Source organism: Piliocolobus tephrosceles, chromosome 6 (assembly GCF_002776525.5).
Source record: "Piliocolobus tephrosceles isolate RC106 chromosome 6, ASM277652v3, whole genome shotgun sequence".
NCBI lineage: Eukaryota > Metazoa > Chordata > Mammalia > Primates > Cercopithecidae > Piliocolobus > Piliocolobus tephrosceles.
In genome coordinates this window covers 10,924,228-10,946,148 of record NC_045439.1, presented here as the reverse complement: position 1 = coordinate 10,946,148, position 21,921 = coordinate 10,924,228, and the positions used below count along the sequence as shown (strand labels likewise).

Genomic DNA, 21,921 nt, shown 5'->3' with positions numbered 1-21,921 from the left:
GGGGTTCGTTCCTGCTCTACAGATGGGAACATGAGGTCCCGGGAAGGCATGGGACATCCCCCCAGCTGCACGGCTATTAAGGATCAGAACTGGATCAGAGTCCATGCCCTCGTCCCTGCAGCAAACAGGCACTGGAGACAAGCCTAACAGAGTTGGTGGAGGAAGCACAAGGGAGAGCCCAGAACCTGGGGGCAGGTCCCATGGGTAGGTCGAGAGGCACTAGCTGCCCCCTCTTACCAGCTGGCAACAGGAAAATGTTTTCTTTCTTATTGTGAAATTGGTTTTGAAAATGGCCAAACACAATAAATGAAGCATGCTGGAGCCCCGTGGGAGGAGACAGTGGCAGAAGGCTCAGGCCATGACTCCCCTCTGCCTGGACTCCCACCCCCTTGGTGCCCACAGAAGTGCTGCCTCTGGCTTCCAGGGCCCGTCCACGCTGCCTGCCAATGTGTCTTCATAAGGACCACCCTTGACTTTGCTTAAACCAGAACCACCAGCTGCGGGGAAAGACCTGCCAGCAAAGGGCAGAAGGTTTGAAATGCTGAGCACCCTAACACAGTGGCTGTGATGCTCACAGACAGGGAAGGTCAGGAGCTAGGGCTGAGAAAGGGGGAAACTGGTCAGGAAAGATGCACGGACAGGAGGGTTTCATTTCTTGTGCACACGCAGACCCAAACAAAAGAGCATTCCTAACACAGGCAACACGTGAACAAAGGCTTGGCGATGGGAAGTCTAGGAGGTCTTCGGCCAATCAAAGGAGGGCGTGAGCTTGTGAGGTGTCACAGTGGCTGGAGCTCAGGCCGGTGTGAGCTTGGGAGGGGTGACAGTGGCTGGAGCTAACAGAGCGGTGCAGATAGTGGGGGACTTTTGATGCCAGGTGACGTTTGTTTTTTCTTTGGTGGACAGTGAGAGCCATGGAAGGTTTTAGAGGAAGAAAATAACATCATGGGACCCACGTTAGGGGTGTGCCTTATACATGCTTGTGCAGTCGCCCTGGTTGTTTGCATACGTGTCTCCATTGGGCTGGGAACCCTCCAGAGCAGGGTGGGCCTCACCCACCTGCACAGCCCCAGCCCTGGCACAGGGATGGCGGAAAGCAGGGGGTATTCCACTCTTGGGTGATCTGTGAGGGATCTTCCCAAAACAGAAGGCGAAGGGAGCACAGCAGAGAGCTTGAACGTGAGTGACAGGGCTCTCCTGGCACAGGAAACGGTGTGAGGAGACTCCATTTCCCTAGTTGCAAAAGGCAGACAATGGCCCCTGCGTCTGGATGTGGTGGTGACATTGAAATCAAACATTGACTCAGAAAGGTGATGAGGATTCTTAATTCCCACTGTCCACTTCCAGCAAGGGCATGAGATATTTGCAATACGATGCACAGTGGACAACACACACAAAGGAAACACACAAGGAACCAGCTGTGGGGTCACCGCTGCTTCCAGCCTGGATGGGTGGCTGGTTTGCTGTAGGAGAAGGCAGCACCCCCCAACTACGAGCAACCATTGTTGGGTGATAAATTAGAATTACGGAATATCTAAATGGATGTGACCCCAGAGGTGTGTAAGTCAACTGCTCCATTTACAGATGGGAAAACTGAAGCCCAGAGTGGGACAGAGACTTGACCAAGGTCACACAGCAGTCTAGCATCAGCAAGGAGATTATAACTCCAGCTGCTGACTCTTAGCTCAGTATTCTTCCCTCTTGTCCCCAGGCTGTGGGCAACCCACCCTCAGAGAGGGGCACCACGATGCCAGGCCAGGCACTGGGCACCAGCACTTAGTGCTACGTGGACTTGTGCCAGGTGGGGTGGGTAAAGCCAGACTCCGGTTCTGGAGAAGCTCAGGAAGTCACTCCTAGCTGGGCAGAGCCCCTTCCCCGCTCCTCTGGGGGAAGACCTTGGCCAATCCAGATCTGGCAGGGACCCCAACCAGGCAGAAGCAGAGAAGGGGTGGGAAGCCCCCCAACAAGGGCTGGGGGACCCACCTGGCTGCACAGATTCCCCTTGCAGGGACAGCAGGGTGAGAGGACAGGCTCTAGTTCCTTATCACCAGAGTGTGTTCCAAGGACCAGCAATAATGGTATCACCTGGAACTTGCCAAAAGCAAAGTCTTGGGCTTCACTTCCACAGACCAGATCAGAGTCTGCACTTAAACAAAATCTCCAGGAGATCTGTGTGCACATGAGAGTTTGAGAAACACTGGTCTAGTCCACCCTTGCCTTTAACAGGTAGGAAACCTGAGGTCTGAGGGTGAGGCAGGACGGGGCCAAGACCACAGGGCCATCTGAGGTCACGCCTCTGCATACCTCTGTCTCCCACAGCCTGGCCTCCAGGGCCGCGCGGGGCCCCTGCGTGTTGTCATTGACCTGCAGCTGATCCTGCACAGCCTTCATCCATGCCTGGGCATCCTCCACGCTCCTGTCAAAGTCCTCCTGCGGCTGCTGAGTCATGGCACCTGCAGGGGCTTAAGAAAGGGCCACAGATCAGGTCAACAGGCAGGAATGTAGGGGGCTGTGGAGAGACCCCCGGCAGGACACCTGGGACAGGCCCACTCCCACCACCAACCCTCCCCTGGCGCTCCTAGTCGGGCAATATGACCAGAGGTGGGTGCGTTTGTCAGGACTGGAATTAGGCAGGGAAGGAAAACAGGTCTGGCCTCTGGGAGAAGCAGTCCAGGGCTCTAGCCTGGCAAAACTGCCTTGTCTTCGGCCTCCCAGGTTCCCTGCTTCCTGTTCTCCCAGCTTGGGGCCCAGAGGCAATTCTCGTCTGTCTATTCAGATTGCACGCTCTCCAAAAGAGGACCTCAAAACCTGCAGTCCGAAATGTCTGGACCCATAATGGTCTTGATTTGAATGGCTCAAAGAGGCCTCAACCTAAGGAACACAGTTCTGGGCATGGGCCAAGCTGACACCAGCCTGAGCTCTCCCTGAGATGAACCTCTCAGGCTGGGGATGGCCGTGTTAGGTGCATACCGTCCCTACCGCTCCACCAACCTGGGTCCATGGGCAGGTGCTGCTAAAGTTACCCACTGAGCCGCCCCCTCTGACCTCCGTGCAGTACTCCTCACAACCACTGAAAACAAACTTAACGCTTGAGATGCAACCTGCTTGCTATGCCCACCCCAGGTAACACCTGCTGCTGGCATAGGTCACCCACCAGAGACCCCTTTTGCTGGACTGTCCATTTGACTTCCCCTGGACTATGGCTGCAAAGTCTCAGATTTTCTCCTGTGACTTTCTTAAAGCCCAGTAAGTCCAGGCAAAGCTCTTCTATATTCCTGCTCTAGTCTGAGTATAGCAACCATGTAAATGCTTTGAACTAAAGTTATTTGTATCTGCATTTTATTTAAAGGGACTTTATCTCATTTATCCTCCAATCTCCCACAATACCTTATAGAGAGTAAGGCCGATGTTGCTAAATGAGCCCAGAATGGGTATAAAGTTTAACACATCAAAAAACTCAACACGGCATTATTTAAAATGGCAAAACAAAACCAGAAAAAACTCACATGCCCAATTATAAGGGATTGCTTAAGTAAGTCATGGTACACTTGCACTTTAGAATATTATGCAGCCAGCAAAAAGGAGGCTTAAAATGAATTCGTGAATGGGAATTTGTAGGATCTAATGGCAATACCAAAAAAGAGACAAAATTTTATATTAGCTCAACAACTAGTAAAAGAAAACAAAACATTAACAAAAATTACACTCATAGAAAAAGGCCAGGACTGGGCATGGTGGCTCATGCCTATAATTCTAGAACTTTGGGAGGCTTAGGCAGGAGGATCGCTTGAGCTCAGGAGTTCAAGAAAAAGGCTGAGACGTCTTGCCATTAAATGGTCTATGTGATCAAGCTGGGGCTGTGTGCAGTGGCCTTAGCCCCTTCCAGGCCTGGCTTTTAAGCACATCCCATGGGACCCCTCAGGCCTCTCTCTCCCTGGCACAGTGACCTTGAAGGCCACTTGGTTGAGATGGGTAGGACCACTGTTGAAAGTTTTCTTTTTTTCCTTATTTTTTTCTATTAAGCACTTAGAATTTACATTACAGTTTTTATTACATTGCAGTAAAAATCATCACGATTAAAAATAAAAATTGTCTTCACTCATCAGTTAGTACGTGTCTACTGGGAAGCTGGGCACCCTCCCCAGGCCCTGCACAGGGCCAGAGGAAGCTTCAGGGGAGAATCCATGAGCGAGAAGGAGAAAGTGGAAGAGGCCATTAGATGCGTGCTGGGCCAAAGGACGCGGGCTGGCCGGGAGAGGCAGGCGACGTAGCGGGCTGTGCTCTGGAAACCCGTCCTGTGATTCTCCCAACGAGTTGCTTTCCCTTCAGGCCTGTTTTGATTTTTTTGTAACAACTGACTATGTTCCCTGTAGCCACTCCCTGCCTTTGAATGCTTTACTTGAAAAGCACATTGGATGTTCAAGCATTTAAATGTATTTGTTTTGGCTCTAATTTCTCCGCTAGTGTGTGACTTGACTGGCTTCCAAAAACTCAGCTTTTATTTTTATTAAGCAAAGAATGGGAGGGACAGAGAAGAGTCCCGCTGAGTCTCAGATGATGGGACAGTGCTCTAATCATCAATGGGCAGCGAGGCTTTAGAGCATCCCTTCTTGTTGGCAACGCCCGTGGCCTCTGAGGCTCAGTGGTTGGTGTCCGGAGGGTATGGAAGATGAAACCCAGGGACCCAGTGGGGTTGAGCAGGCGGGGGTGCCTCAAACCAACCAAACTGTGGGCTGGGCGAGGCTGCAGGCAGAGTTCAGGAGACCTGAGCCTCCTCTTGGCCAATTCTGCCTATTTTGCTTCAGTTCAATGAAACATAAGACTTAAGCACATGCTAGGAGCCAGACTTGATGCTACGACCACAGCATCAAATAAGCAGACAGTAGACACTATACTGCTCTGAAGAAGCTCTCAGAGGAGCTTCTTTACCACCTCATGTGGTATTAGGGACAGTTGAACAGAGAGTCTCTGAGGGACCTCTGAGGTTGTAGGTTGAGAGGGTCGATGTTACTGTGACCTCTGCACGCCAGGTTCTGGGGACTAGCTTCTGCCCTGGGACCATCAGACTGCTCTTGGTCCTCCCTTTCTCTGCCGGTCAGACGGCTCCTCAGCCAGCCTGGAGCACTGCTGCCTGTGTCACCACTCCCTCTAAGGCAGGCTGAGGTAAGCCAGCCTCCCACAACCATTGCACAGCCGCTGGTCAATCCCTGAACCCCTTGCAAGGAAGAATGGTCTAGGGGACACTGTCTGTTGGCAGAGGTACACTCTTCCTGTAAAGGGTCAGGTAGAAAACATTTTTAGCTGTCTCGGGCCACATACAGTCTTTGTTGCATTGTCTTCCTTGTTTTTACAACCCTTTGAAAATGTCAGACCCATTCTTAGCTCACTGGCTAGACAAAAACACACCACAAGGACACTTGGCCTATAGGCTGTTGTGAGCCAGCCCCTCCCTCAGGTGGTCCAAGGCTACAACCAGAAACTGAGGAAAGCCCAGCAGGCAGCAAAGCTAGCTGGCTAAGTGACCCCAAAGGCACGCGTCTGAGAAAGAGCCAGCCATGAGGCCAGAAGGATCTAGAATTGGTCCCAGTGGTCAAGACCCCATGACTCACTAGCTGTGTGGCATCTGGCTGGTCACTTAACCTCTCTGGATGTCCATATTCTCATCTGGAAAATGGAGATAACACCTAGATTTAATTAATTTAAAAACCCATCCAGGTACAGTGGCTCACGCCTGTAATCCCAGCACTTTGGGAGGCTGATATGGGAGGATCATTGAGCCCAGGACCAGCCCAAGCAGCATAGTGAGACCTTGTCCCTATCAAAAAAAAAAAAAAAAAAAAATTAGCCAGGTGGGAGGATCACTTGAGTCCGGAAGGTCCAGGCAGCATTGAGCTATGATGGTACCATTGCACCCTAGCCTGGATGACAGAGAGAGATTCTGTCTCTAAAATAAATAAATAAATTAATTAATTAATTAATTAAATTAAATTAAAATTTTCCCAGAGCCCGAAGCACACACCATGCTTGGAAATAGTTCCTTTTTACCAAACACACAGTTGTTGGGTGGAGGGTTTTCCACCCAACAGCAGCTGTCTCACCAGCGCGAGGTTGGGGGAGCATAGGAACTGGGTTGCCGGCTGATAGACTAATGAATCAGTGCACCAAGTGGCTGCTGAGTGCAGGTGCTGAGGATGTGGAGACAGACCAAGTGTGGCTCTGGCTTGGTGAGGCTCCATGTCCAGTGCAGTAGGGCTGGAGGGCAGGGATGGACGCGCAGTAAGGCAGCTACAGTGAGGCCAGCACGAGCTTTGAGACAGGAGGTCAGGGGCCACCGGACCTCAAAGGAGTGGTTGTCACCTGACTTAAGGAAGGTGGCTGGGAGGCACTGCCTGCTGAGGGCACTGGAGCTGGCAAGGGTTAGGCATTGGAGGGGGCAGGTGGGAGACAGCTCCAGGCCAGGGTGGGTGGAGGAGGGAAGCGCTCTGCCCTCAGAGGTAGGCTGCCACTGGGGTCACTGCAGAGATGGCAGATACACACGGCCAGGGACAACGAGAAAAGCTTGCAGGAGTGAGCAGAGCCAGCATGCCTCTCTGGGAGGGGAGAACTTTCATCTCTGGACGGGTTAATGGAGATAGCATTAAAAAAAAAAAAAAGAAAAGAAAAGGCACTGTGCATTTTCCAAACAATATTGCAAAATAACTGTGCTCGGGGGTAAAAAGAAGAAAAAAAAGTAATTTCTGTTTCCAAGCCCTGCCTGGGGACATCCCTGGGGTGTGGCTGCAGGCAGTGGGAGAGTGGGGCTCTAGGCGTGTCTCTGAGTCCCCACTGAGTCAGTGAGAGGGCTGGCCATGAGGGTGCTGACCTTTTCTAGGTCATGCTGGCACTGATGTATGGAGGAGACAGAAAGGAAACAGCCTTGGGTTTGGGTTTCAGCGTCGATGTGGTTATCACAAATGACAGCGGAAGAGAAGTGATTTTTTTTTTTTTTTTTTTTCATGATGGAAAGCCCCGAGCTAGAGCGGATGATGAGGCAGGCTTGAGACTCAGCACATGCTCAGAACACAGAACCTGGGTCAAAAGCCATGGGCCTAGAAGACCAGCCAGTCTCCCGGAGGTGGATAAGGCCTGTGGGCACAGCTGGAGACACAGTCTCCCCAGGAATGGACAGCAAGGATGCACTTTGGGAGAGGACAGGAAGCTTCCAGAATCTGAGCTCCAGGCTTTAGCCATCTTCTCAAAATGGGACACCTTAATCTGAGTCATAAAGAAAGCTCAGAGCACTTTGAAGGAGCTGAAATGTCATAAGGAAGCATGTGGTTGACTCGGAGATACTGGCAAACGTGATGCAGACTGAAAAAAAAAAAAAAGGCCAGCCCTGGAAGAGAAGGTGCTAACACTCATGAAATAATGACAGGCCCACACCATGTGAGGCCCTTGTCCATTTGGGCCTCCTGCATCCCGGTCTGAAAGGCAGCCCCAGCCCATCTCAGGAGCAGCAGAGAGGGGAGCAGCGGGGCTGGTCTCAGGTGAGCTCTGTGGCCCATTAGCTGGCGGCCTAGGCAGAGTCTCCTCCCCACCCCACCCCCAGGCACAGCAGGGGCATCTACCTCTGAGAATGCTGTGGGGCTGACTGTGGCAGCTGTGGGAGCACCTGGTCGGGAATAGGTGCCCGGAGCGGTAATAGGTGCCCAGGGCACAGGAGCGGCTGTTACCTTCCAAGATCCTGGATAAGAATGTGCAGACTGCAGTCACTGACCCAGGGCATGGAGGCGCTTGCAGTAACACTGAGATTAAAACCTTGTTCTATTGGATTCTGAAGCCCTGGATTCTCACTAGACCATATTGACTCCAAAACAAAGTTGAACTTCACCTACCATGGTGAAGGGCATCTGATAGAACTGCCCCTGGGAGGAAAGCAACCCCGTGTGAGTCAAGGTCCAATCAGCAGAGCAAAGCCCCTCCGAGTCCAGCTACGAACCAGGAGGGTGTAATGAGGAGGAGGAGCTGAGAAGCTGCAAGGAGACAAAGGGAAGCCCAAAGATCAGCCCCTAGGCTGGAGAGACATGGTGGGGAGGTGATGTTAGATGTTACTAGACCCGTGTTGGGGGCCGCTGAGCAGCAGGAACTAGAGCCCCAAAGGAGATACATCTGCTGCAGGAGACGCCACCCGGAGTGGAGAGGCTGTCAGAGAAGAGGCTGTCAGATAAGAGGCTGTCAGAGAAGCCCCCAGCCGACTGCTTACCTCTGGTCCGGCCAGAAGCCAGTATAGGGGAGCTGGGACAATGCAGCCTGCAGGGGGTCAGCTCTCCTGTGACCCAGGGCAGAGCAGAGGACAGGGAGAAATAGATGTGTGGGCCCCTAGGCCAGGGCTGCCCCTGTGGTCCATCGGGTAACTGTGAATGTCCGTCTGGACATCAGCTCCCTTTGCCCTGATTCCGGGCCTGAAAGCAATTGGCCGAGATGCAATTTGGTCTCTGGGGGACCAGTCTTGCAGGAAGGAAAGATACTGGCACTGAAAAAACGCCTGAGGCAGATCGCCTGCTGGGTCAGCACATGGATTGCCAACTGGGGCTGAGGGCCCTGTGTCCTGGGGTCGCTGGGCACAGACCTCTCTCCCTCCCTTCCCCTTCCCTGGCTCTTCAAAGCTCGGGGTGCGGGGTGGGGCCCCTACTTGGCTTTGCAGTGCCACTGGTAAGGGGCTCATACCCCATGAGGACTAGGTTCTTACCTCTGCCTCAATCCCTCCAACATCCTAACAGCAGTTTTTAAAATTCTCTGGGGCCAGGCGCGGTGACTTACGCCTGTAATCCCAACACTTTGAGAGGCCAAGACAGGCGAATTATCTGAGGCCGGGAGTTTGAGAAGGCTGGCCAACATGGTGAAACCCCGTCTCTACTAAAAATACAAAAATTAGTCGGGTGTGATAGCATGCGCCTGTAATCCCAGCTACTTGGGAGACTGAGGCAGGAGAATCACTTGAACCTGGGAGGCAGAGGTTGCAGTAAGAAGAGATTGCGCCACTGCACTCCAGCCTGGGCGACACTGAGACTCCATCTCAAAATAAATAAATTAATTAATTAATATTATCTGGGAATTTGAAACCACTGTAATTCTTCTTGTCATTCAATGATCCAGAGGCTCCAAGAATCCTGCTCAGGACCTAACCCAATCTCCTTAGTGAACACCCCTGAAACATGACACCAAGCCCCTCCCAAGCAAAGAAAGGGGCAACGTCAGTTTCAGGGAGTGACTGCCATGTGGCGGGCATTATTTGTCCCATTTTACAAAGAGGGAAACTGAGACTCGGAGAAGCAAACAGCCTGCTGAAAAGTGATGAACCCGGGTCCATCAACAACAGTAAAAGCCGACATTTACCCGTTGTTCTGCATGTGCCTGACCATATGATAAAAGGTTTGTAGGTATTAACTCACTTATCCTACATAGGCCCAGTGACACATTCATATTATCCCTACTTTACAGCTGAGAAAACAGGTTTAATGACACTAACACCGCTGCCCAAAGTCACCGGGACGCTAAGTAGCAGAGGCAAGACTTGAACCAAGATGACCTGAGTCTAAACTCTTTGCTCTTAAATCCCCCAGTGCCACACGGCTTCCACGGCCCTCCCTGTCCCTCCCAGAACCCCAGTGGGAGCTGCTGAGTTCCAGGAAGGTAACTCCAGGGCAGAAATCTATCTTGAGCTGCAGCTCAAGAATCTAGAGTTCAGGACAACCAGCTGAGCCCCCCAGCTGCCAGGCAGCCTCCGTCACACTGTGCCCGCTCACTCCAGCCCTGTGCCAACCCAGCTGCCCACTGACATTCTGCTCTGGAACTTAGAAAGCGTTGGGATTCAGACCCAGGTAAACCCCAGCGCCCGTGGCAGGCCCCATTAGCAATTACCGCCTGGTGCCCCTGCTCTGTCAAGCTGGCCAGGGCCGCCCACCACGAGCTGACCCAGAGTTCTGGCATGGGTGTGCTCACTTGCTGTGACTCACTCGCTGTCCTGTGACTCATTCCTGCCCTGCCACACACATTCCCACCCTTATCCTCTCTTTCCCACTGCTCTTATGCTTGGATGGAATTTCAGGCACTGAGTTACAGCTGGTCTTAATCCCAAAGCTTTTTCCAGCAGATTCTGGGAACACAATTTTGTTTATTTATCGCAGAGGAGGTTGCCCCAAGAGCACGGACCTTGGCAATCCTCTCCTCTGTGGCACTGGCCGAAGGTGACTCTCAGAACAAAGTGTGTGAAAGGAGGGATAGGAACTCAATGATGGCGCCCATGCATTATCTCATTTAATCTCACAGCAACTCTGCCAGGCAGCTAATCCAAAGCGAGGAGCAATTACTGGGCTTCATTCCGTCTTAGAGGTGAGCAGACAGAGCTTGGCAGGTTAAGGGACTGTACCAAAGCCATGCGGGCTGCAGGGCCACACTGCCCTCTGTCCACCGGCTATGCATGGTTACACAAGAAGTCCCACCTTGGAAGGGGTTGGGAGGCCCACTCTACAATTACAGTCACAAAGGACACTGGTCAGGGACTGCTTTGGAGGCAGGTGGTCCCAAAGCCGTTTTAAGTCAGCCCCGCTGTCACAGACCAGTGGTGCCTGGTAGGGAAAGCCAGCTGCTCTCTGATGCACCTCCTTTTCCAAATACGCCGACCACGGAACCCATTTCCAGTCTCTATTCGATGAATGAAACCCAAGTTCCCCAGGCACAGTCTGGAGGACGCCAGGATTTCCACCCCGGAGTGCTGGCCTTAGCAACACACAAATACAGGTGTTTGACAGGGAGAGAAGACATCAGGGCAGCTAAGAGGGAAATGGGACAGAGCGGAGGGGGCAGAGTGGGTGCAAGATAAAAAGAGGTCCCCAGCTGCGGCAGGGATGAAGGCCAGGCTGCTGCAGAGGTGTGTTCCTAAGGCAGGGTGGGCAGCTCCAAGGGGTGGGGCTCTTGGGACCAGGTGTGATTGTCTCAGGCTCCAGAGACTGTGAAGGGGACGGCTCCCAGCAGGTTCAAGGGGGCTCCCAGGAGCCCTGGCCACAGAGTGACAGGGGCTGCTGGCAGTGTGGGTGGAGCCAGGTCAGAGGGCAGGCAGGCAGGGCACTGGCTGTCTGCTGCAGGTCAGAGAGCACTGGGCAGGGTACCAGGGCACAGGTCCCAGCCTGGCTGGAACACTGAGTGCCATGGGCCACTGGAGTGATGTGGACAGGCCAGTTAATGCAGCGGGGTTGGAACTGGTTTTTCACACTGTGAGTGTGACTTACACATGGATTGTGAAATCAACTCAGGGGTCTTGATCAAAAGTGCTTTGTAAGGAAAGATGACAGAATAGAATGAAAAATATCACAGTGCCTCTCAGGGACGAAGGATAAATACTGTTTTGTGAGACTTTTGCTTGTTGGATGGATGCATTGCATATGTATAAATGTAGAATATATTTCACTGAGAGTTGTGATTTAAACAAAACCAAAATCCTTGGAGGAACGGTGGATTCGCTCAGTGATTCTCACACTGGTGCCTCCCTCAGAGACACCTGGGGGGCTTGTTAAACCAGATGGCTGGACCCCACCCCCAATGTATAAAAGTGGGGGCTAAGAATTTGCATTTCTAATGAGTATTTAGGTAACGCTGACACTGCTGCTCCAGGACCTCACTTTGAGAACCGTGGGCTTGGAGGACGTCTCAGGCTCTGGTAGACGAAAACAGATGATTCTAACCGTGGGCGTGTGTATTTGGCAAATTCATCCACATGGTGTGGGGGGCAGTTGGGGCTGGGTGCTATTAGGTTTGAGTCCATGTGGGCCAAGACTAGAAATCAGAAAGCAATACAAGTGCAAAGAACCCCTGCCCTTCTTGCGTCAGCTGCATCAGTCACTTCTGTTTCTGAAGAGCAGAGCAGGCTTCCTCCTCTCAGAGAAGGACGGAGTGAGTCGAGGCTGCTGGCTCCCTCCCCAAATTCCAATGGGCTTCACTTCACACAGCTTCCCTGGAGCCACCTTAATCAATAGACCTGAGGCATTCACTTGAGGGTGAAAACGCACACATTCCTCAGATGCCCTGAAGGTAAACTGAGGGAGTTGGCTGTTCCCCGACCAAGGACAGGACTCCCTAAACTACAGGTGCCAGGAGCTCTGCAACCCCACCTTCCGATGGCCACCCCTGCCCCAGAGCCCCTAGACCTCCCAGCAAAGCTGAAATGCTCAGCGATTTTTTCCCTCTGCCCTCGCCAGGCTGTCTCCTCTCCCTCTCCCCTTACACCACTCCCTCTAGGATACCCAGCATCCCCACAGGCTCAGCTCAGATGGCTCCTCTTCCAGGAAGCCTTCCCTGAATGGCTGACCCAGCCATGGCCACTCCTATGCAGATGTCAATCTCAGCCTGGATCCCACTGGACTATAAATATCTGTCCCCTCATCTCTCCTGCTCCCCACTTCACCTCCCCCATTGAGCTCAGCGCCTGCTCTGAGTCAATATGAATGAATGCAACTTCTCCCACCTCAACCCTGAGGACCAGCAGAGTCTGATTTGGGACAAGGGTCAGGGGAGGGACAGAGGTGCAGACAGCAGCCTGCACTCAAGAGGTCCACTGCACCCCCACCACCCCTTATCAGCTCCATCCGCACCATGTCAGGCAGAAGGGAGAAGGGCTGTGCCCTCTGGAAGCCCTGGGAAAGCAGCCCTTCCCCGACCGCACACCTTGCAGCAGAAACACACTCCCCAGTGCCCATAGATGAAATCCCCAGGACCCTGGCCCCAGAGGACAGCTCCCATATGCTCTGGGGCCAGGCTAATCCCAGGTACTGAGCCAGGCCCCAGGTCCCCATCACCCTCAAGAAGATCTGGCCCAGTGAGGCAGAACCAGCCAGGATGTCTGACCCCTGGTCCCTGCACCTGCCTGTACCTTTCCCAGTGACCCACCCAGCACCCCTGACAGCATGGCACTGACGCCTGTCCCCCAGGCCATCCCCCACCCCTCTCCCAATGTCTTCTTGGCCCTGGGAGTCAGAGGTGCCAGGCCTCACCCTCCCCACCAGCGCCTCATGCCTTCTCAGACAGGAGTCTTCCCCACAGAGGGACCCTCCGTGAACCCCCCAGACCTGCCTGGCCGGCTGGCCCTGCCTTCCCAGACATCTCCCTCTTCCTGGGCCATCTGAACTGCAGCCCAAAGAAGCGGGAATGGCACAAAGACCACACACACCTCACCACAGTCCTCCTCGACCCTAAACCCCAGCAGCCAGTGGACAGACCCTTTTAAAGCAAAATTACGGCTGCACAAGAACACATCCTCAGACTGTACTCTTATCAACACAGACTTGAGAAATGACAGCCTTCTACTGGATGAAAATGTCTTTCCATTGAAAAGGACTGTGCCAAAATATAGGGTTTAAACGTTTTTGTTTTTATTACACACAAATTTTTAAACTTCACATAAAACTCATGGTCTCCAGAGAAATCCTCCTGACACCCCAAGGTGAGGGACCCCAGCCTGAAGGATAAAGTCAGTGTTCCTTGGACCCTCAAGGACAGTGCCTCCTGCCAGCCCTACAGTCCTAACTAGCCAGGGTGCTCTCTGCGCTGCACGCCGGCTGTACCCCACTGCCTGCATTTCTAGAATATCAGAGTCCGGGTGCCACAGCTCCAGTTAATTCTGCCTGGAGAGTCCTTCCCCTACTCCGCCCCACCCGCCCCTCTGCACCTGCCTCTAGCTGACTCTTCCCTTCTCTTTCAGCTCACAGTCACTGCAGGTGCAGGGGAGAAATCTTTTCAGCCTCTGCTTACCCTGGTAGAAGCGACTCCTCCTTTCTTTGGGTCCCCACGGGGCCCTGTGACTGTTGCCATTTATGACACGTTTACTAAGCATTTGACATGATTTTCTCATATTCTCTTATATTCTTTCTTATATTTCTTACACCTTGGAGGTAGGTCCTATTATTGTTCCCATTTCTTAATGAGAAGACCAAGGCTTGGGGAGGCCTGGCAAGGTGAGGGATAGAGTGAGACCCGGAGCCGGCACTTCCACCACGATGCCGTGTTTCACTGTCCATGTTGCTGGCACGAACCACAGGAGCTCCCTGAAGGGGGGTGTGGCAGGTTCACCTTCCTGACTGATTGGCTGGAGATTGGAGCTGCCATTATTTTAAACCACCTTGTTGGGGGTATAATTGGTAAACAAGATACTCCATATATTTCAACTGCACAATTGAATAAGTTTTAGCATATACACCTATAAAGCCAACACCCATCTATAAAATGAACATATCCACCTCCCCTGAGAGCTCCACCTCCCACCCACACCCTGTCCCAGTCACCACTGATCTGCTGACTGTCATTGTAGATTTGTTTGCATTTCCTAGAGTTGTGTACATAAATGGAATGGGATGACACAGAAAATACAGGCGACCCTTGAACAACACAGATTTGAACTGTGTGGGTCCCCTCATACGCAGACAGCTTCCGCCCCTGACACACTCAAGACAGCAAAACCAACCCCTCCTCTTCCTCCTCCTCAACCTACTCAACATCAGGATGATAAGGATGAAGAACTTTATGATGACCCACTTCCACTTCATAAACAGTAAATATATTCTCTCTTTCTTATGATTTTCTTAATAACATTTTCTTAACTCTAGCTTACTTTATTATTATTACTAAATGATATTACTATATTATTTAGTATATATTATATTATATTATTTATAGCTATATAATTATAATATATTACTATATTATATTATTTATAGCAGTTAAGTTTCCGGGGATTCAAACGTTAGACTTAAATTTTCAACTGTTGAAGGGGCTAGCCCCTGCATTGTGCAAGGGTCAACTGTACTGTTTTTAGAGAGAGGGGTCTGATTTTCTCACTCAAGATGGCTACTTTGAGAGTCATCCGTGTCGTTGCCTGTATCAGTGGTTCGTTCTTTTTTGTTGCTGAGTACTATTCCATAGCATTCCTGTGCCACCGATTGTGGATTCATTCACCCACTGATGGACAGTCTCCAACAAAGCTGTGATGAATACCTGTGTGTGAACATATGCTATCATTTCTCTTGTGTAAATACCTAGGAGTGGAATGACTAGATTGCATGCTAGGTGTATGTTTACACTTTTAAGAAACTGCCAAAGGCCAGGTGTGGTGGCTCACACCTGTGATCCCAGCACTCTGGGAGGCCAAGGTGAGAGGATCACTTGAGCCCAGGAGTTTGAGATGAGCCTGGGCAACATATGGAGATCCTGTTTCATAAAAGAGGAGAGGAGAGGAGAGGAGAGGAGAGGAGAGGAGAGGAGAGGAGAGGAGAGGAGAGACTGTAGAACTGTTTTCCAAAGTGGCTGCACCTCTTTACATACCCAGCAGCCATGTGTGAGCTCCAGTTCCTACACAGCCTTGCCAACACTGTAAGGTCAGTCTTTTCATCTTAGCCCTTCTGGTAGGTATGCCATGCTGGCTCACTGTGGCTTGCATTTCTCCCGGGTTTTGGCATTTGTGGTGTAGGACGGCCTAGCTGAACTCCCAGACTCTGTGCTGAGCGCTTCCCAGGGATCTCCTCCTTGAAAGCTCCTTGCTGTGCTCAGCACCAGGCCTGCTGGCTGAAGGCTAAGGGGGTGAGCAGCTGAGTGACTGAGTGACAAAGACACATGGCCAACAGGGACCTGCTCCAATTCTCAGGGTGCTACCAGCCAATTTCCTGAATGCAGGCAACTCTCTGAGGACAGAACCAAGCACCATGAACCAATAGCCAAAGCCAGTAAAAGCAGAAGACAAATGGAGTCACCCACAGGTGATGGGGCTCTCTGAGCTCCCCAGCAGCACATCCACAGGGCCTCTCTCCCATCTCCTGCAGGTCCCAGACAGATTCCTGTGTAGGGCCTGGAATTTCTGAACAACTCGTGAAGCTGCCAGGGGGTCTCCTAGAATAAGGATTGGAAATCAACAACTTTTGAGTTCAGGGACCTGATTCCAGTCCAATTCCTCTGAACTCTGAGCCTGTTGTTCTCATTTGAACATAAACTGCCTCTGGGCACAGCCCTTGCCTACTTTAACCACAACACGTGGCATGAAACAGCTACTGACACACAGTAAGTGCTCATACACATTTGTGAATGGAAAGATACATCTGGAAAATATAAACTACAATACCTACCTCGGTTGGTGCTTAGTAGGTACTCAGAAAGCATTCTTTTATTTGACTGTTTCTAGAGACAGGTTCTTGCTATGTTGCCCAGGCTGGTTTCAAACTTCCTGGGCCCAAGATTTCCGCCTCAGCCTCCCAAGTAGCCGGGAGTACAGTTATGAGCCACCAGGCCTGGCTTATTTTTTTATGAAAAGAAAGAAGTGTGGAGCCAGAAGGGACATCTCTGTGCCCTCATTAGTCCTTGATTTCACGTGCTGCTGGCTCAGGGGAACTGAGAAAGGCAGAAATCAGAGGCAAGAGTGGGCCTCAGCACAGACTCTGTAACCCCAAAATAAGAGGCTTCCTTCAGGTCACGAGTGGGGGCAGAACAGGCTCTGGAATGGGGTTAGGGGTCATGGTTCCAGTGTGGGCTCCACCACCAACTTGCACCCAAGCCCCAGTCTCCTCAATGGTCAGAGGGGAGCAGTAGTGCACACCTGACTTCCACCCGCTCTGAGACGAGTGAGCTTTCAGTTGGAAGGCTGTTGTGAAAGAGAGGGGCACGTCTGATTCACCTTGGGGCTTTTTCTAACAGAATCAGTTAGTAAGGGAAATACATGCTGCTGAGAGGCCCTGCCCTATCCCAGTGTAAAGGACTAGCACCGTCATCTCTTGTTCTGGCAACCTAAAGGCTAATTATATCATATTTCCATGTTATAATGCGTAATAGCCATGGGCTATAACCAATTATGGTATGCACAGCAGGCTGGAGTAAATGTTATATTGTTCCAAGCTCTAATTCCAACCTGCAACAGCTGGAGACCTTGGCAGGAGCTAGCTCTGTGCCCAGCTATTTTCTACAGTACTATACAGGGCTTCAGAAGCAAACATCCTATCAGGTAGATGCCATGAGCAGCCCTTTATTACAGATAGGAAATAAGGCACAGAGCTGTTAAATAACTTTCCCAAAAGCATGCAGAGCCAAGATTGAACTTCAGGCAGGCCAGCTGCAGAGGCTTCCTGTTACCCTGAACTATACTGAGCTTATAGACAAGTGTCTAGCAAGCCCCGGGTCAGCATGCTGAGGCTGGCTGCAGAGCCAAAGGCGTAAGTCAAGCAAGAGCTGCTGCTGGATGGCGGGTGAAAGAGCTATAAAGAGTTCCCCATGGTGGCCTGACTCCATAGCTCAACCTGACACTCTTCAGATATGGGCCAGAGGAAGTGTTCACCACGGTGGCCAGGTCTGCGGCCCTATCAGCAAGGCCGTGCATTGCCATCCACCTTCTCGCATCTGCAGCTTGTGGCATGCAGTACCAGCCAGCATGCCCTACTCAGCTCTGCATCATCTGTTGATGTGTCTGTCTTCCCATTAGAATGTCCCCCTCAAGGGCAGAGGCTACGTCTCATCCCCTCAGTATCCTCAGGCCTGGGACACAGCTGGCACAGAGGAGGAGGGCAGTGCTGCTTATTCAATAAATACACACAACATCAACATTCTTGGAAAGGCAGGGCTGGCTTTTCTGGGGCCAGGTCAGGGTAGGGAGTTGCTGGAACTGCCCCCAGATTTGAGGCTGGCTGTAGATCTCAGGTGGTGGGGTAGGCCTCACGGGATGACAGGACATTCCAGTGAGCCAATGAACAAGGAAAGGTTCTGTGGAAATCTCCCAGCTAACATGTCACAGTTGGACCTGTTCTTAGGAATCCTCTTATCTAGCTGTGCCATTTTATAGATGGGGCGACTTAATGAGGGAAATAGACCCGCCCAAGATCTGGCAGCAGCTCAGTGTAGAGTGATGGCCAAGATCTATCTTGTACCTCTGAGAAGGATCCTTCCATTTCTTCAAAATGACTCACAGAGAAAGCAACAATCAACCCTCCTATTTACAGACAGTTAATTTTCAACAAGGGTGCCAAGACAATTCAATGGAAAAGGATAATCTTTCCAACAGTGGTGATGGGGCAACTGGACATCCACATGAAAAAGAATGAGATTAGACTCTTACATCACACTGTATACTAAAATTAACTCCAAATAGATCAAAGACCTACACATAAGAGCCAAACCTATAAAACTCTTAAGAAGAAAACATAGGCATCCATCTTCCTGACCTTGGAATAGGCAATGGTTGCTTAGATGTGATAGCAAAGGCACAATAACAAAATTAAAAAATAGATAAATTAGACATCATCAAAATGAAAACTTTTGTACTTCAAAGGCAAAAAAGGTTAAAAAAAAAAAAAGTGACACCATCAAGAAGGTGAAAAGATGTCCCACAGAATGGAACAAAATTTTTGCAAATCACATATCTGATAAGGGACTTACATCTAGAATGTCCAAAGAACTCTTAAACTCAATAATAAACAGAGAACCCAATCATAAAATGGGCAAACGATCTGAATAGACATTTCTTTAAATCATACCTACCTCTAAGAAGGCCAATAAGCACACTGAAAAGCCCAGAAAGCACAGAAAAGATTCTCAACATCACTAGCCATCAGGGAAATGCAAATTAAAACCAAAATGAGATACTAATTCCCGCCCATTAGAATGGCTATAATCAAAAGAAGATAATAACCAGTGTTGATGAAGATGTAGGGAAGTTGGAACTCTTATATGATACTGGCAGAAACAGAAAATGGTGCAGCCACTTTGGAAAATAGCCTGGCAGTTCTTCAAATATAAAACATAGAGCTACCACCGGATCCAGCAATTCTACTCTTACATATAGAGAAATGAAAACATATGTCTACAGAAAACTTGTGCACAAATGTTCATGATAGCCAAAAAAAAGTGGGAGCAACCCAAATGTCCATCAACTAACAAATGGGTAAGTAAAATGTGGTCTATCCATACAATGGAATATTATTCACCTATGAAAAAGAATGAAGTGCTGACATATGCCACAATGTAGAGAAACCTTGGAAACACTGTGCTAAATGAAAGAAGCCAGTCACAAAGGACCATGTACTGTATGATTTCATTGATGTGAAATGTGTAGAATAGGCAAATTTACAGAGGCAGAAATTAGGTTAGTGGTTGCCTAGGGCTAGGGAAGTGGGAGGATTGGGAGTTGACGGCTAAGGAGTGCAGGGGTTCTTTTGGAGGTAGTAAAAATATTCTAAAAATGATTGTGGTGATGGCTGTACAGCTCTGTGAATATACTAAAAGGCAGTGAGGGTAGGTCACGTGGCTCATGCCTGTAATCCCTACACTTTTGGAGGCTGAGGTGGAAGGACTGCTTGAGGCCAGGAGTTTGAGACCACCCTGGCAAGACTCTGTCTCTATTTTTTTTTTAAAAAATAGAGCAGCAAGACCCTGTCTCTATTTAAAAAAAAAAAAAAAAAAAAAAAAAAAAAACACTGAATTGTACACTTTAAAAGGGTGAATTGTATATTATATGAATTATATCTCAACAAAACTTTTTTAAAAACATCAGAATCCCAAAACTAGGAGGACCATTAAAACTGACCTAATCTAACCAACCACCTCTGCTTGAATTTCCTTAAAAATATACCCACCAAAGGCTCCCAGGACTCTTGAATACCTTCAGTGACGGGTGGCTCACTACCTCCTTCAGGCAGCCTATTCTGTTGTTACATAGCTCAGGCTCAAAGGAAGTTTTTCCTTCCAGGAAGCTAAAACCTGCACCTTATCAATGGGGTGCCAATGTAAAGGAAGCCAAGAAACTGCTTGAGATCTTTTTTTCAAAATGGAGAATAGTACGTTCCATTTACTGAGCAGGTATCAGGTGCTACTTAATATTCCTCTCCCCCTCCAAGCATTTATTAATGCACTTGCTCTTTAAGACAACTTTAATGATTGGTATCATCATGCCCATTTCAGAGATAAGGAAACTGAGGCTCAGAGAGGTGAGATAACTGGAGTATAAAATCTCCAAACTGGTTTTGCCCAGGAGGCAGAGCTGGGATTCGAACCTAAGTGTTTGAACTCCGGAGCTGCAGCTGTCCCAGCTGCTGAGTCAGACTGCTTCTGAGAGCCTGACACCATTTCAGCATCCAAACTGGTCTTATAGGCCTTATATAAATGGCACGAAATTTTTGAATCAAACAACAAAACAAACAGAAGCAAACTCTGCCTCCCAATAGAGGTGCTGAGTGCAGCCTCATGGGATGGGCAAAGTGCCGGCTTGGGAGAAGAGGGGTGGCCACCAGTGGCTGCATCGCTGTGGGAAGCCAGCCGCCATGGACAGCCTTAGAGAAAATAAAGCTAAGTGATGCGCTCAGTGGCATACAAATAGCCTTGAGTGCCACGGTTCTCAACCCAACAGCCCATCATTTGGTGTTTGGAATTCCGGTGCGGAACAAACTCCTCCCCTGTGGAAGCTACTCAATTCAATTCGATAGCATTTGTTGAGATAATTTTTTTTAAAAAATTTATACTTGAAAGGTAGGTCTTAATATTCATTCCCATTTTATAGATGAGAACACTGAAGCTGAACAGTTTCATGGCCTGCCCAAGATTCAAGAGATAGTAGTTGGGAGGCAAGAATTCAAATCTAAGACCATTTAGCCAGGTGTGGTGGTGCCTGCCTGCAATCTCAGCTACTCAGGAGGCTGAGGTGGAAGGAGTCTGAAGTCAGCCTGGGCAACACAGTGAGACCCCTGACTCTAAAACAACAAAAAAAAGACTGTTTGACTTCCACATCCAGATGTGCCTGGCCCTTGGCGCTGTGCCACTAGGGCCTATAGGTTTCAAGCTCAGGTTCTCCAGATCATAAGCTCTAAATGAGAGTGCTATGGGTGTTAAATGCAGAGGCACAGATTCTAGAGAAAGGAGCAATGATTCTGATGAAGATTCCAGGAGAGGCTCATGGAGGAAGGGACACCTTGGCTGGGACGTGAAGGATGAGAAGGGTCTGAGTAAGATGAGAAGTAGGAAAGGGCATAACCAGTGGATGGACTGGTGAGACCAAAAGCTGGGAGGTGGGGAAGTGCAAGGCCAAGTTCAGGCTGCAGGACGGGCTTGGCAATTATTAACAAAGAGAGACGGCAGGAAGCCATACTGGAGAGCAGGTTGAGGGTATTGAACAGCACAGGATTCCAAAGGGTTGTGTGGGTTTTACTCTGTGGGCAATAGGGAGCCAGTGAGGGTTTGTGAGCAAGAGAGTAGCACGGCCTACTCAGTGACAGGACCCACATGCAGTCAGGGCAGCATCTGCTCAATGGTGTGAAAACCACATTGGACCAAGCAGGGCCCTTGCAACAGGGCACCTTAAGTCACATGCTAGGAGATGCCTTGCAAGGCGCCGTTTAACCCTAAGGCATCCTATTTGTTGTAAACCTGCTCTTCAAAACAAAGGCCATGGGGGCCAGGTGCAGTGGCTCATGCCTGTAATCCCAGCACTCTGGGAGGCAGAAGTGTGTGGATCGCCTAAGGTCCGGTGTTTGAGCCAGGCTGGCCAGCATGGTGAAACCCCATCTCTACTAAAACTACAAAAATTAGTCGGGTGTGGTGGCAGGCGCCTGTAATCCCAGCTACTCAGGAGGCTGAGGCAGGAGAATAGCTTGAACCCGGGAGGCGAAGGTTGCAGTGAGCCGAGATCGTGCCATTGCACTCCAGCCTGGGCAACAGAGCAAGACTCAATGGAAAGAAAGAGAGAGAGAGGGAGAGAGAGAGACAGAGAGAGAGAGAGAGAGAGAAGCAAGCCATGGGTTCAGATAGAAGGGTCTTTTTTTAAGAATTGATTAAGCTTGCCAATATCTAATGAACTGTGAGAGCAGCCTCCATTCTTTCCAAGAGTGTCTGTGCCCAGTCTGTCCTTACAGTCCCTTTCCCAGCAAAATGCCC

General features: G+C 50.2%; 1 protein-coding gene across 5 annotated transcripts in view; it reads right to left on the bottom strand.

Annotated features, from left to right (window-relative positions):
• SYNE3 (spectrin repeat containing nuclear envelope family member 3) overlaps positions 1-21,921 on the bottom strand; it is a 119,062-nt gene that overhangs the window by 76,495 nt on the left and 20,646 nt on the right. For 4 of the 5 annotated variants that reach the window (XR_002730279.2, XM_023205566.2, XM_023205565.1 and 1 more), the window contains exon 2: positions 2,305-2,462. Coding sequence is in view for 4 of the 5 variants with exons in the window: in XM_023205566.2 (XP_023061334.1) it covers positions 2,305-2,448 (144 nt within the window). In the remaining variant the exon portion in view is untranslated. The remainder of the gene's footprint in view (positions 1-2,304; positions 2,463-21,921) is intronic. The other variant, XM_023205564.1, reaches the window with a different exon arrangement.